Raw genomic sequence first — 16,092 nt, forward strand, 5'->3', positions numbered from 1 at the left:
CAGTTGACTGCACACAATGCTTAAAACATTTCCATGGAAGGAATGTAGGTGGTGTCTGATTGACAGAGTGAAGCAGTTTTTTAATTGGAGGGACTTTGCGTCACAACCTCTGAACTAGTTCCTCAGTTTTGCATGTCACTGTATCTGAGTTACTCAAGGCATAGATAAAAAAAAAGGAATCATTCATAAAGCATTGGAGAGGCCAGATAATACTCTTTCTGTATCGGAAGACATGATATCACTCGGTTCACACACATATATCTGTGCAGAGAAGTGATATGAAAGTGTCATATTATTGTTTTGCACTTTGAGCAGACAAATATGATCCCACCAGGGAGAAAGGGTTCAGGATATTGGCCTTTGCTTGCTAGACTAATATCTGGTGTATCTGTGAGGTGTTGCTAGCACTTCAGTCATCTTATGGATTATGATCGGTACGTTTCAGTGAGTCTGTGCATGCATGCATGTGTTTGTGTGTGTGTTTGTGTATGGATGTCTGCTGTCCCTTGTCATGATGAGGAAGAGAGAAGTGTTATCTCACTGAGGCAATGTTTCTCTAGCAGAGGATTGGAGGATTAAGGTGCATTGATTTCTCCAACCCCCAGGACATAGATTGAAATGTGAGCTCTGGCTCAGACCTCTGCTTGGCTAGTGGAGGTGCTCCTATTGCACCCCCCAACATCTCATCCATCCCCTGCCTCTTAATACTCAGTTTCCTAGTCCTGTTTTCCTCATAGCCACATTTCCAACAGTAACAAGTGTCTGCTTTGGCCTGATAGCACAGTATGTTTTCTCCCCTACTGCTCAAAGACACTCCGCTGATAGAAAACACAAAGAAACAGAATTTTTACACAGCAGGCCTTAGGATGTGAAGAATCCAAAATAATACAGTTTAATTGTAGAAAATAACAAAAAAAAAAGCTTATTGTTATTCACGTATTGAGTTTCAGTTGGTAATTTTCTCAGTAATATGGGCTAATTTGAGAAAACGGAGCAGAATAGCTCCTCATATATAACTTATTTTATGTCAGACTCATAATATCTTTACCTCATGTGTTCCATAGGAGATCACCAGCCTTCTGCCCTTCTCCAAGATCTCTCTGGATGACTTTACTGACAACAAAGAGATAAGCAATGACCTCAATGCCTATATCCAGTACCGCATCAATGGCAGCAAGGATATCATGAACAACATTAGCCTCAATGGTAAGGCTGACCCTATCACAGTCGGAAAGCTCAGTAGCCACCTGATCTCACGCAGCCAAGGCTCCTACCTGTATCTCAAACTCACCCTTGATCTATTTGAGAGAGGCCACCTGGTGATCAAGAGTGCCAGCTACAAAGTCGTGCCCGTCTCGCTGGCTGAGCTCTACCAGTTACAGTGCAACATGAAGTTCATGACCAATTCAGCCTTCGAGCGCTCATTGCCCATCCTCAATGTGGCGCTCGCCTCACTGCACCCCATGACTGACGAACAGCTGTTCCAGGCCATCAACGCCGGCTTCATCCAAGGGGAGCTGCCATGGGAGGACTTCCAACAACGCATGGAGTTGCTCTCATGCTTCCTCATCAAACGACGGGACAAGACACGCATGTTTTGCCACCCCTCTTTCAGAGAGTGGCTTGTTTGGAGAGCTGATGGAGAGAGTACCGACTTCCTCTGTGACCCCAGGTCAGTCCTTTGCTATGTAAACAAATGCAGAAACTCAGCAGCTGTCCCTTTAGGAATGTGTGCTCCTGTTGCAGGCAGGACAAGTCTGTAGTGCATCTAGAAAATATTCTTGTAATATATCACAAGTAGACCTCAAACAATCCGTCAGAAAAGTAAAAATTAAGCCATGATGATAATGACATGGCAGTAGGCAAATTAATCAAAATGTTCTCACAGTAATTGCTGCTTGAAATTAAGTCCTTTGAGTACAAAATGAGCACAGCAGACAGCACTCTTTAAGTTTGAGAAATAATCATGTTTGTCCATGAAGTTTTCACTTGTCAGTGTAGTTCTGTAGTTATTAATAGTATGTGAATCACGGTCGTCGTTTTGCCTAAAAAATAAACTGACATAAAGGACTTTGTATAGAAAGTAAGTAGAATGTCAAAATCAATAAGTGCAGCAGACTCGTCTCTGAGTCATGGAGGAAATTGGTCCAGGTATTTATTGTAATCATAAATACCTATCATTTATAATTCAGTTGCTAATATACTGTATTATAGCTTTTTATTTTGTTACCGGCAATCTAGAATTCACAAGGACACTTCTGACATAGAGAGATCTCTGCTGCAAGCACATGAAAGAACTTCCATTGAAAATCAAATGCTAACAAGTAATATCTCTCCTTTAGTCTGGATATCTGGCTGTTAGTAGCTAACAATAGGTGCCACCCTTATTTGAAACAGCTGGATATCAGAAGTGTATGGAAAATATATATTCATTGTACTAAAATCACAATTAGTATGTATTCCTACCAGTGTGTCTCTGTTAACTGAAAACATATATATATATATATATATATATATATATATATATATATATATATATAAAAATAGAAAAACCTATGAATCAGTCCTCAGGAAAAATACTACAACACAAATTGTTTTGAAAACTATGAATGCCTTTATTAGTTAGGAAAATGGTGGCCTAATAATTTTACATATTTTTTGCAGTCATGTAAATCTACTGTGTATTCCACTTACTTGTAAGTTAAAATGAATTTACATGGACAGTCTGCAGAAATTTATCATTGTTTCCTGCCATGCCCTGCTTGCCCTGTGGGACAGGCTTATCTGCTTTAGTACTGCTACCTAATTGTAATTCTGGAGCCCTCTCACCCCACATTAGAGACTTCAGTCATTCACATTTAATAAATTGGATGATGTCAGCCTGGCTTTCATTTTTCCTCCCTGTTGCGCCTCGGTATCACCTCTGCTCACACAGTAGTGTCTTTAAGTGGACCAGAGCCATCATATTCTACCGTATATCGTATTCTACTCATTCATAGCCTTCCAACTCTGTCATTAAAAAACAAAAGGCTCATAGTCTGGCACAGGGAATGCACATGAAGATAAAAAGCAGCTGCACTGCCTCTCTGTTTGTGCTTGGCCACGAATAGAGGGAATTCTAACCTGATCAAAGTGATCTGCAATCATGCATGTCCTTTTAATGAAGTTCTGTATTAATTAATGCAGGAATTTCTGAGTGAAGAAGGAAAGGAGAATCCAGGGATTTTACACTCCTCCCTTTCCTTCAGTAGAGCATTGCCTGGATTTTTTTAGGTTATTCAGAGCAGCACTGAGTGAAATAGTTCGCCATGACACTGCCAAGGTGCTCTCTTCATGCACAGAATGAAAAAATACTTTCATGCTTAGTGAGGTAGGAGAGCACTGCAGTTCATTAGGTGGGTCAGTTTATATAAGGCAAAGAAATACCATCAAAAGTTTATGTTGAGGCCATGACACCTTGATAAACATAAACACAACAAAGAACAAAAACTTACATTTCCTACTTTCCTGTTATCATTTCATTGTTATACTGCTGATTGACATCTCTGTTGTTTCTACACCCAGGACCGGCCATGCTCTTATGGCTTTCATGCTGTCTCGTCAAGAGGGGAAACTGAATCGGCAGCAGACCATGGAGCTGGGACATCACATTCTCAAAGCACACATCTTCAAGGTAGAGCTATGAAACAAGCTACATATTTCATGTGTGGTTGAAATCCATCCCTTCTAGGAATTTCCTGGTATTCATTCTCTGTTTATGGTTGACCAGAGGATAAGCCATGGGATGTGAAGAGAGGCACTGACAGCTCATTGATGTTATGTATGTGTGTTTGTGTCTTTGTGCACTCATGTATGCATTGTTGTGTGTGTGTGTGTGTGTGTGTGTGTGTGTGTGGCAGGGCCTGAGTAAGAAAACAGGTGTGTCATCCAGCGTGCTGCAAGCTTTGTGGATCAGCTGCAGTGCTGACGGCCTTTCTGCAGCGTTGGCCTCTCTGAGGAACCTCTACACACCCAACGTCAAGGTGAGACCTTCTCCAGCTCTTGTGTGTCACTTGTACCAGAAACAATGTACAAAACAAATGATGGAATGGAAGTGAACTTTGACAAACTAAATATTTGCTGGTCTTAGCTTTTCAAATTCGATGGTAAATACATCTCAGGTTTTTTGATTGTTGTGAAGACTTGTATCCAGCAGTTAAACTTTTGAAATGAAAAATATTCGCATAGATTCATAGATTCTTGATTTCTCAATGAGGAGAGATGTCATTTTAAGGATTTTAACAAGGCAATTGTAATTTTTTGTGGAAAAACAATATTGGATACAAATTGTTATGCAGAGTATTTTTGTATACATTAAAACATATTTGGAGGGGACCTGCAACAAAGACATAGCAACATCCTCTGCACTTTATAGTAGAAATGATATTTTCCTCAAATTCTTGAATTACCCTTCATGCTGAATAGTATAGGATGTTTAATTAGTGACATCTGAGGTCCTCAAACGTCCTCCCTGAATGTTTTTGTAATTTCACAGTTAGCAATTTGCGAATTATCGTCAATGTCGCGCTCTGTTCCTTTTGTGTACTTACGGGGATGAGCGTGAGCTGATGATGACAGAGGAGGGTCACACTCAATGAAAAGGAGTCACTCTAGTTACAGAAGACAAAATGTTTTCAGGCCCTCATCAGTGTCAGATGAGTGTGAGCTCAGCACTGATACACAATGGAAACCACAATGAGAAGCAGCTAAATATTCTCATTGTCCTAGACTCTTGATCTTCTTGATATCTTGCCATTAGCTCAATCTGTTGCCATCTCTCGTCTGGAAGGCTAAAATCAAATGCCATTAACAGACAGGCTCTAATTATTATAGTAAGTTACATAATTTAAATATATTATAAAATTATAAGAGCTTTAACTTTTCTCCTTCACCTCCAAACTGTCCTGTTTTTTTCTGTTATGTGAGCCCTAGAACATCTATTCATTTTCCATTTCTCTCACATTTCCTATTTTATCATAACATCTCACAATAATGCACATTTTTTTTACATTTTCCACTTTCCCCACATTTTCAATTTTCCACTCATCTCCAATTTCCATCGGAGCACTTTTTTTTATTTCCTACATTTATATTCTTGTATTTCCCATTTCCGTGGTTGCTTACCGTATATGATGAGAAGAGGATGTTTGAGTATTTAGAGGACACTGACTGTTTTAGGGTGTGTGTCTCTCATGTCAGTAGTGAATACAGACCAGAGCAATCAAAAAAAGAGTGCGTCAGTGATAAAAAAAAGCTAAAAAATAGGTCATGATAGCCCAATGGTTAAGTCACATACAGTACCAGTCAAAAGTTTGGACACAACTTGAATGAGAAAGTGTGTCCAAACTTTAAGTGCAACATCCCCTCTTTGATTCTAAGTGGGGACCTTTTGTTGCGTACTATACCACCGTCTACCTCTACACTGTCAACTACCAATTAAAGGCACAAATACCCCCCAAAAAAAGAATAACAAAGGGTGGCAGGAATGTGTATTTCATTGGATGCCAACTGCTTAATCAAGTTACTAGAAAAAGATTTGCATCTTTGGCCTATTGTAATCTAATTTACATTTAGCAGCTGAATAATATGCCCTGATCAGTTTCTTGTTACACACTCTGATTAGCCAATTATGTATCAGATATCGCTCTGGCATTATCTTATAAGGAACAAAGGAAATTAAAAATGTGAGAAAAGGGAAATAGGGAAGTAGATAACTGATGTGTTTCAGAATAGTAATGTGTGGAGTTACAAGACCAGTACAAGATGAACGAGGAAGGAATATGGAAGAAAAATACTTCAGATAAATACTTAAATACAAATTTTTTAACTGGCTGCATTATTTATGTAGATATTCAGTTACATTTTTGAAGCAACAGATAGTCTTGTAATGATTTGTTACTTCTGGAGCTCCACACGGAGAAGATACTATCCTTCTTAGTAATGACCTATTTCAGTTTCCTAACAGTAATTTGACAAACACAAGTCCATGTTCATGTTAGTAGGAGAACTTCTTACACTAACATCATTTCAGATTTAGACAACTGCTTGTGTACTACCTTCTGGTTCGGTATGAGGGGAGACAATCATTTGCCTCTTCAGGAAAGGCCATTATGTCTGAATTATGTATTCTGACTTGAAGCAAAATTATCCTACATTTTTCTTTGTCATTAGCGTTTCAGTGGGGTTCCATCACTTGTTGTCATCCTCATTGTGTATTTGTGAGTTATTGTGCGCAAGTATAACATCACTCAGGGAGATATTCACAGAATGACCTTGTTCTATCTTCTGTGACAGCAGGGAATTGCTGTTAATTTATTCTGCAGTGGATCTGACAAATAAACAGTTTCATTTTCTGTTGTCGAATACTCGTTTGGCTTTGTCGCTCTGTTTTACTAAGTGTTTATTATTGATTCCTCGTCATGGAAAAGAATAGCACACTTAATAATTGCATTCAGTAGAATATGGCCGCATTCTTCTGTATGATGAGGCTGAAGCAATATAAGCTTTTGCTCTGAAATGAGTTACACTGGGGAAAGAAAATGTATTTATCATATATCTATATCATTAGATTTTGCTGATATTTGATCAGTCATTAACCATGATATCTAAAGATCCTTAAAATTTATAAATTAGTACAATTTATAGCCTTATAAAATAGTTTTACCAACACTGATCTTGTAGCACAGATGTGTGGATAAGTATTGTTCAACTTTATTTTCAATTCTAGTCAAGATCCCATTTTTTCTAAAGATGTCTGGATTGTATTTCTGTAATGTTGTCAAAACAGTGGAATATTTTATCAACCTTTGAAGATAGTTGAGGCAGCACATTTATGTCAGTGTTTTTTGTTTCCTCATTTTGGCAATAAAATGATCTTTAATCCAGTTAGAGGACACACTGAAATACATATTTTAATGTTTTGTTTTGTTTGAAGATACTACAACAGTACAGATGGTACCACTTTGATAAAACTGTTCCAAACCAGCTGTCTGTGTTTGCGTTACTCATCAGGTGAGCCGTCTGCTGATGCTGGGTGGAGCAAACGTGAATTACCGCACCGAGGTGCTGAACAACGCGCCAGTAATTTGCGTCCAGTGCCACCTCGGCCACCAGGAAATTGCTTCCTTGCTGCTCGAGTTTGGGGCCAGCGTAGATGTGGTGTCTGAAAATGGCATGAATCCTCTCTGCTTCTCAGCTGCTGCAGGACACTTGGGACTCGTCATGCTGCTCTGCAAGAGGGGGGCCAAGGTGAGTGGCTAAAAATTGTGACTCTCTGCTGCTGCAAATAAAGCTGAGTTAGAACTATCTACCTTCTGATGATAGAAACTGGACAGTCTTTAGGGTAAAGTCATGATTACCTATACAGATTTTGCTCGATCGCATTGACACAGCACATAACTCACAGCTATTTACTGCAAAGATACAATACGTACCACAGGTGTTGGGCATATATTGTGTGTGTGTGTGCAGTAGAGCTAATAATGTTGTGTTTCTTCCAGGTTGATCATGTAGATAAGAGTGGCCAATGTGCACTAGTCCATGCTGCTCTGCGAGGACACCCAGAGATTATCCAGTACCTGCTGGAGCTAGAGTGGAGTGCTGAGGGGCAGCAGCAGGACTGCGCTCTGAAGAACAAAGCCCTGCAGCAAGCTTTGATAGCAGCCTGCAGCATGGGACACACACAGGTCTGACTGATACACATGCACATATTTTACTTCACACACAACCAGTCCCCCCACACAGTAATTAATACAACTAAGGAGAGGTTTTTATGTCCTCTTTGTTACTACAAAAATAGATGTATTTCACAGAAAAAACTGTACATATAAAATTCATACTGTATATTGCAAAGAAATGCAAATTACATGGAATTCTGTATTTTATTTCCATACTTCATAGCAACACCTTTGTTTCCAGTGTGTTTTCACAACAATCTTCCACAACAAATCTCAGAGCAGAGGGGACTATGAAAAAAAAAAAAAAAAAATAGAGCACATCTTGTTCTCAGTGATGATTACTTAAGGTTTGAGGTGTTGTTCTGCCTTGCGAATCTGAAAACAGGAGTCAGGGATCGATCACAGTGCAGAGCCCTCAGCTGCCCAGGTGCGATGTAGGCTCAAGGTTTATTTTGGCTTCCTCATTAGCTGCAATGGGATCCTCTGGCCCAGCTTAGAATAACACAACTGGGCCAAGTTACGCTGTGAACCCACGTGCAGGAGACCCCCAAAACAGTCTTGTATTACAGATTAGACTCGACTCACATAACCTCATCTAGTTTACTGTGATTAATTACTGTAATAATCATTTGCTTGGGCAGCACCATGTTTGATCAGCTGAAGTTTGTTGCCTTTTTTTTTTTTTTTTTTTTTTGTTACTCTGCTACAAAATTAGCATGTTGTCTAACCTTTTGAAGGTTTATTGGAGCTGAAGCGGTACGTCATTAATCTAAGTTTCTTTTTGGCAGGTTGTGAGGGGCTTGCTGGTGTTGAATGATGAGCATACCGTGCAAATTGATAGCCATGACACTCTGTGGGGAGAGACAGGTATGTTTTCATCCATCTTTTTTGCATTACATGACTCCCTTGTATCATCACCTGCTGTTTTATCATTCTGGACCTCGCTGCTGTAATCGTATGCTGCAGTGGAAGGTCTGGTATATCCCTCCTGCACAGTAATGCTCCATGTTTGATGCAGAGGTCGCTCAACCCGAATGTGTGCGCATTTTAATGGCTGTTCCACGTTCTTCTGTCCTGTGATTTCTGGTAAAAGCATTACATATCGTGGTCATGTGGGTTTCTACTTAGAGTTTGGTCAACACAGCATTTCCTCTTAGCAATCATTTTCCAACATGCCCACTGGATTTTAGCTCCAGTATCCCCTCGGTTCTGTCTGTTTAGATGCCGACAACAGTTTGGACATTTTGAAGTTTCTCCACCATCTGTTTTATACAGATTCAGTCAGATTTAGATGTTCCAGGGACATTTGTTGAATGACATAGATTATAGGCTCCTAAGCATGTTTATGTTACATATTAAGTAGATATTAGTTGAATCTTTTTTTTTCTGAGAATGTTTTTGGGACTACTGATAAGTTTGCACTTCTGCTTGATTAAAATTGAGTGATGACAGAAAGTGGGGGACAGATTTTGACAATCAGAAGATGATGTTTTGGACGGTGGCTGCAGTTAATGGTCTTGCTCAAAGCCATTTGAAACTAATTGAGGAATGGGTGCAAAAAGCTATGTAGAGCAGCAGCTTAAATGCAGGAGGTGACTATCAGGTGTACGATGATATTTGGTTTGACAGAAAGTACACGGTAGACTGCAAGGCCACGTCTCCAGTATTATCACACACTATGGAAGGGTCCAGAGATCTTGAATGTGTTGCCATTGCAGATTTGATGTGCTGATAAATGTTCCATATGTAGCTGTGCATTATAGTCATTATCAGCGTACACCAAGGAAGTGGTCCTAAGAATATGTATTCGAACAACACAGCCAGACACATATCCTTTAAAATACCAGCCTGGAAATACAAACAGTGTAAAACACATATGTAGTTAAGGCAGAAGTGTGCTTCGTTTTCTGGTTTAGTGCTAAAAATACTTCTGATGCATTACGTAAGTTTCAAGCACATCCAGAGCTACAGTATTTCTCATGAATTGAATTTTGAAATGTTGGACACATTTTGTTTTGTCTCAGATCTTCAGTATAAACCTCTGCTCTCAGTTTAGTGATCCACAGCTATAAATTTCCAAATCGCACCCTTTCTTATTTAACAACAGTGTTTGATGCTTTTTGTGCACAATCATGCTGGAGTAGATATAAAAAGGAACATTTTAATAATAGTCTCTTTGTGTCTCTCGCAGTTGTAAGCCAGTGGTATTTAGCACCAAAAGTTTGGTGCGGCAGGAATGTAGGTCAGCCTATCAGCTGAGAGGCTGTCCACATTGTGGTTAACTGGTGCCTTTGCCCTGCTAAATGACTGCAGGACTTCAGACCTTGTTACAGTCCTGGGACAAAGGATGGTCCCTCTGAAATATTCCTCTATGGAACTGCTGTTCTGGTTCCTCTGATATGACTAGGATCTTTGTTCATGTGCAATCACAACGCCTGCGTCACTGTTGAAGACATACATTTATCCAAAGCATATTACTGAGCCTCATGTGTACCCTAGATTGTATAAAGTCCTTGACTATTGCTGTAAATAATAATCATCATAATATTGGAGCCACATATAGCTGCAGTCCAGTATTTACCTCTTTGCTCTATGCACACAGTGAATGTTATGTCACAGCTAGCACCCTGTTGGCATCTGTCCTGAACGAGGGAAATTGCAGGTCACAGGGAGCAATAGAAAGACGTGAGGCTGCTGCACCACTGACCTGAAACAAAAAGACTCCCAAACCCTTGACATGAACGCATATTCAAATATCTTTGTGCCCACCAGGCACTCATTTAAAACGAGGCCAGAGCCCATCTGTATTCGTGGGAAATAGGTTAGTAAACACAGTTGACATCCATAATGTGGATTTTTGTCCACTGGGTCATGCCCAGCCTAGAAGACCTTTATGAGACATAAAATGATACAGATAGAGTTCACAGGAGTTCACTATGAGGCAGTAAAAAATAACTATGCTAACAACGGACATTATTAGCACTGAGAGGTATATTAAATTGCAGTCTCACCTCAAATTCCTTTTTAGGCCTTCCATGCTCAGATTTAATAATCCAACCTGGTAGCAGTCTGCGCTCTGCTGCAAAAAATACCAAAACTAACTAAGTCCCTGCAATATCCCCTTTAAAAAGTGACCATTCAACATTGTCTCTATAACAATTCCCTGATAACAACCTGTCTCTGAAAAAACGTATTTCATATTTGAAATTCAGTGGAATATTACATCTCTATGCAAATAGATCTACTGTCTCCTGTGTTTAGAGACAGATTGGATTGCACATCCATGCAAGTTCCATCTTTTAAAATCCCCTCTTAAGATGCAAAACACTTCCCCGTTATGCAAAGAAAGGTAATTTAACTCCTCATAATCATTCTCGGTGTGAACACACAGCAGCAGGATTGGTTCAAGACAAACACCAACAGATACTGGTGTTGCTTAGTGTTATGAAAGTGTAATCTTTTGTATATCATAAGTAATGGTATGATTTTTTTTTGCTTTGTTTCTACTTTATGGTATGTACAGTCATGTATAGATCATTCTCAGGCATCTTGCATGGCGTCATAAAAAATATAAACATATAAACATCTCCTGGCAAATGTAGAAGCCAGTTGTTGTTATGGTAGGAATTCATTTAAATGATTAAATCCTTTTCTTTGAGGTTGGATTCGTAATCAATTTAGCAGTGAGTGCTTGCTTACTCTTTGCTAATTGGTGATATGGTGATGGGCTTTTCCGTGTGGAGTTTAAATGTTCTGTCCATGCTGCTATAGCTCTCTCTGGAGTGCTTCCACAACACAAGACTAAGGCTCTGGGAAGTCTACATGTGCCGGAAAACGGCTGCCTGCTGCTCTTATTAGTTAGGATGGCTTACACGCAGAGGACTAATAAATTCTGTCTATAAAATACACTTGAGGTCTTTTCTTCTTCTGTACAAGGCTCTGCTATTTTCTTCCATATGCACACAGACGGCAAGTGTTCATACTGCATAATAAGAGCACAGCGCAAGCTAACCCATGCTGCTATTTGTGGGAATGCTCAGGTGCCTGAGGAAAAGATACGCTTTATACTAGCAAGTGACAAACACCTGCACTTGTTTAAAAAACACTTAAAGCATTTTAATCCCTCCCTCCCCCATCCCCAGTCCCTTCCTACACAACCCTCTAGGGCTCTATAGATTGGTGTATGACACAATGTCTGACACAAAACTTTAGATGAACAGACAGAGGGGAAAAACAAAACATAAATCCAAGAGAAAGAATATATGTACAAGTAAGAATCTAATATATATATATATATAGATATATATATATGAGTACATGAAGATATACAGTAGCAAACATATGTGAATGTATCACAAAACAAGAATACTGTTGGTTCACATCTTATATAAGAGCTCATAAAGGGGATTCATTTAAAGTCACTAATATCTGCTGACATATTGATAACACCCAGACTGTTATATCTTAAATTTTCTAGTGGTGACATTGATATTCATCTCCTCCACCCAGCGTGTCCGACTTGAATTGGAGAGGAATCAATCTCTGTACAGTAATGAGGCAGACGTTATGGCTTTTGCTTGTGATACCATAATTTTTGTGTTTGGGGAGGCACTACAAAAACAGCAGTGCTCGGATGATCTTGTGTTTGTTTCCAGCATTCTGTATCTGTGTAAATGCCTCAAAAATATGCCCCCAGGATCTGTTCAGAGACTAACAAGAGCAAAACATACTGTATGGCTTAGCTGGACCAAGCTGGACTTTGGAGGAATCTTGGACATTCTGAACTGGTGTTAGAATCAATTTTGGCAAGTTTATTATTCAAGTAGTGTAATGCCACAATACTTATACTGTAGGTCCATGCATTAAGTATTAATTACAAGTGAAAGTGTTACAGACTGCATTGTCACACTTCCAAAACATCTGCACTTTTACTGTTTGTGTTGAAATCAACAATGTTTACTGTTTTCTGATGAGAAGATACCTCAATTATCTTTGGGCCTCATTTATCAACCTTCTGTAGAAAAGATTCTTCATCCAAATGATCATACTTGTACAGAAATTTCTTTTTTTTTATATGAAGAAATTGACCTAAATAAGGATTAATGGTCACAAACCTTTCCTGTAGGAAATATTGCTCATTTCTTGTCACAAATATTTGTCTTTTTTAGCAGTTTAACAAGTAAAATCAAACTTTACAGACATTACATTTTGTTCTCAGAGGTGGATGCAGAGACCAGTATGCCTGTGTGCTCAGTACAAATGTGTTTTTTTTATGTAATTTAGCATCTGCTCTGTCACCAGGAGGGCAAAGGGAAATTTACAAATCACAATAAATGTCTCTGTGTTGCCTTTTAAAAGTTGCCTGCAACCTTTTGTAATTGTCATTCTGTCAATTATTGAATCGTACTTAATTGAGTTGTTGATGTATTCTGAACACCCTGGGAAAAAGTATTAAAAGCTCTAGCTATTAGCAAGGACAAATTGAAAAATCCCAATCTATGGTTAGAATAAATTGTATGCGTGTTTTTTAGCATTTGTCAGTCTTGGTAATTAAGGTTCCAGGTTGTTTATCTGCTATGATTTCAGGCTCTGGGTTCAAAGCTGTAGTTAAAATGCCAGGTCACAACGTCGTTGCTGTTTGTGTGTCTTGGGTTTCTCCAGCCTGGCGGTTAAGTGGTGGCGGATAAGGATGTTATTATGTTTACTTTGTAAATCTGTTTATCAGAGAGTTATTTAGAATCTCCTCCTGAAGACACTGTTACGGCAGGCTATGGTATGAGGTATGAGATGAGTTGGCAAGAGGCAGCACAGAGTTGAAACAAGGTTGATGAATAGCTTACAAAAAATTTGATAAGATAAAATCAGGTGAAACGGCACAATGAATGACCAAAGTGAAAAGGAAGCTCCTCCTCTGAAGAGTAGGAATGCTGAAGTGCTTTGTAGTATAAAGAACGTTGTTGAAGAGCTGAATAAATACTGTTAACGAGATGTGAACAGCAAAAGGCATGAAATCTTCCAAGAATAGAATGAGTTATGTAAAAAAAAAAAACAGGGTCACTTTTGAACATCAAACCAAACAGCTGTTGAATATATCTTCATTGTAACCCAGGTGCTGCTAACGCTGCTCCCTGAAGCACAAACACAGCCTAAGTTTAGCTGCTCAGTCATTGTTCTCTGCTGTGTTGTATATGTGTGTGTGTGTGTGTGAGGATATCCATATTTTGCGCAGATGGAGGGTGGGGTGTTTTGGCTCTGATGACTTGTTCATCCAGATGGATAATGTCAGTCTGATATGGAGGCTCAGCGGTACCTTAAATCTCTCAGAGGTGAATCTCAGAGCAGAACTCTTCAGATTCTTACCATGGATCTCACTCTATTTGGACATTTAAGACCGACACATCTGTTGCCATACATCAGCAGCCACTGATTAACTGTAAGCATCACACATTTCATCTTTGTTTTCTTTCAAGACCTGAGTACAAGCAATAATTAGTATTTGACTTTTTGTTTAAAATGAATTAGACCGTTAATTCCAGTTCATCTTTGTCTAAAAACTTTACAAAATACAAACAAGAAATGGGTGTTGAACAGAATTGTTTGACTTTGTTGTCTAATGTTTGTCTGCTGATGCATAAAATGACATAGAATTCTCATCTCTCAGTACACGGCTCTGGGAGCTTGAGGCAGGAATTTAATGAGTTTAATAAGCATAACATAATTGTTTTTAAACTCAATTAGCACCAGACATTAGCCGGCATTTCTCTACTCATCTTTGCTAGGAGGGATTGCAAACACTATTTATATCTGAGCTTTTCTGTTTCCCTTTTTCTTCAACGTTACAGACCTGTTGCTGAACAGCGTTACTTTCTGTGTACTGTTTGGTGTCGTGTTGTGGATGGGTTGAATTCCACTCTTATCTATCTTCACTTCTTCCTGTGTCCTACATCAGTACTAACTTTAGCGTCCTCTTTGCAGCCTTGACGGCGGCAGCGGGCCGGGGGAAGATGGAAGTATGCAGCTTCCTTTTGGAGGAAGGGGCAGTGGTGCAGCAGGTCAACCGGAGGGGAGTGTCTCCTCTATTCTGTGCGGTCAGACAGGGACACTGGCAGGTGAGACACTATCCCTCCATATTCACAGCTTTTTATACTCCTTCAAATCATTTTCAAACAATGTGTAGTATTTCAAACCATATAGGATATACCACCTGCCCTGTTTGTGGAAACAAGGACATGTCCCTGCTGTGTATGAACTATGCGCACCTGGATGTGTTTGATGTCTGTTCTCTGACTGTTTTGTTGTCTGTTTCCTAGATTGCAGAGCTGCTGTTGCAGCACGGTGCTGACATTAACATCAGCGACAAGCAGGGCAGGACTTTACTCATGGTGGCTGCCTGTGAGGGTCACCTGAGCACCGTCGAGTTCCTGCTTTCCAAAGGTGAGCTCCGACAGCATCGCCACCACATAACATCCACCGTTAGTCTCATGCCAGAGTAGAGAAATTACAAGGCTTTACACATTCATTACTTGGATGTATTTAATTAGCAGAGTGTTTTCATATGAAATGTTTGTCTCAAAGGTGCATCTTTGACTTCGATGGACAAGGAGGGGCTGACACCCCTCAGCTGGGCATGTTTAAAAGGACATAAGAACGTAGTGCAGTTTTTGGTGGAGAAGGGTGCGGTCATCGACCACACAGACAAAAATGGACGAACTCCGCTGGACCTCGCTGCCTTTTACGGAGACGCAGAGATTGTACGTGACTGAAATTAATTTAAGTTTATTGAAAACCTCCGAACACACCACATACCAACCCACCCTTCACGTAGCCTTAACTGACAACATCCCTGTGCCGTTATTGAACACATACCGCTGTGTGTTAGTCCAGCTCTTGACAGTCTCTGCAGTGTTTATGTGTTTTTAAACTGTCGGTGGTCTCAAATAGGTCCAGTATTTGGTGGAAAGAGGAGCAGTGATAGAGCATGTGGACTACAGTGGGATGAGGCCTCTGGACCGGGCCATAGGCTGTCGGAACACGTCGGTGGTGGTGACTCTGCTGAAGAAGGGGGCCAAGCTGGGTAAGAACATTGTTTTTCAAAAATCCAAGTCCATGTAAGTGAGTGTAAAACCTACCGCGTTGTACACTTACTGCACATGAGTTCATAAGTACTAGAAGAATCAGCTGTTTCTCTTCCAGTCCTTAGCAACTGTCTGTGGTCTGCTCCAGTTCTCTTACGCCTCGGCGAACGTAGTGTATGAAACACACTCAGTATTTTGTTTTGTCTCTATGTCGAGCTCATTTCTGTCTTGCTCAGTATCTCATGGATCTAAGAATAAGCTCAGACTAATTTTGTGGAATGTTGTGGAAAAACCCTGTTTCC

General features: G+C 39.8%; 1 protein-coding gene across 2 annotated transcripts in view; it reads left to right on the forward strand.

Moving 5' to 3' along the window:
* tanc1b (tetratricopeptide repeat, ankyrin repeat and coiled-coil containing 1b) overlaps positions 1 to 16,092 on the forward strand; it is a 111,833-nt gene that overhangs the window by 90,999 nt on the left and 4,742 nt on the right. For both annotated transcript variants that reach the window (XM_067603464.1, XM_067603463.1), the window contains 10 exons: positions 1,065 to 1,672; positions 3,565 to 3,673; positions 3,900 to 4,022; positions 7,051 to 7,287; positions 7,539 to 7,724; positions 8,504 to 8,582; positions 14,691 to 14,824; positions 15,026 to 15,149; positions 15,291 to 15,466; positions 15,657 to 15,789. In XM_067603464.1, the coding sequence (XP_067459565.1) occupies positions 1,065 to 1,672; positions 3,565 to 3,673; positions 3,900 to 4,022; positions 7,051 to 7,287; positions 7,539 to 7,724; positions 8,504 to 8,582; positions 14,691 to 14,824; positions 15,026 to 15,149; positions 15,291 to 15,466; positions 15,657 to 15,789 (1,909 nt within the window). The remainder of the gene's footprint in view (positions 1 to 1,064; positions 1,673 to 3,564; positions 3,674 to 3,899; positions 4,023 to 7,050; positions 7,288 to 7,538; positions 7,725 to 8,503; positions 8,583 to 14,690; positions 14,825 to 15,025; positions 15,150 to 15,290; positions 15,467 to 15,656; positions 15,790 to 16,092) is intronic.

This window comes from Thunnus thynnus, chromosome 11 (genome assembly GCF_963924715.1).
Source record: "Thunnus thynnus chromosome 11, fThuThy2.1, whole genome shotgun sequence".
NCBI classification, from domain to species: domain Eukaryota; kingdom Metazoa; phylum Chordata; class Actinopteri; order Scombriformes; family Scombridae; genus Thunnus; species Thunnus thynnus.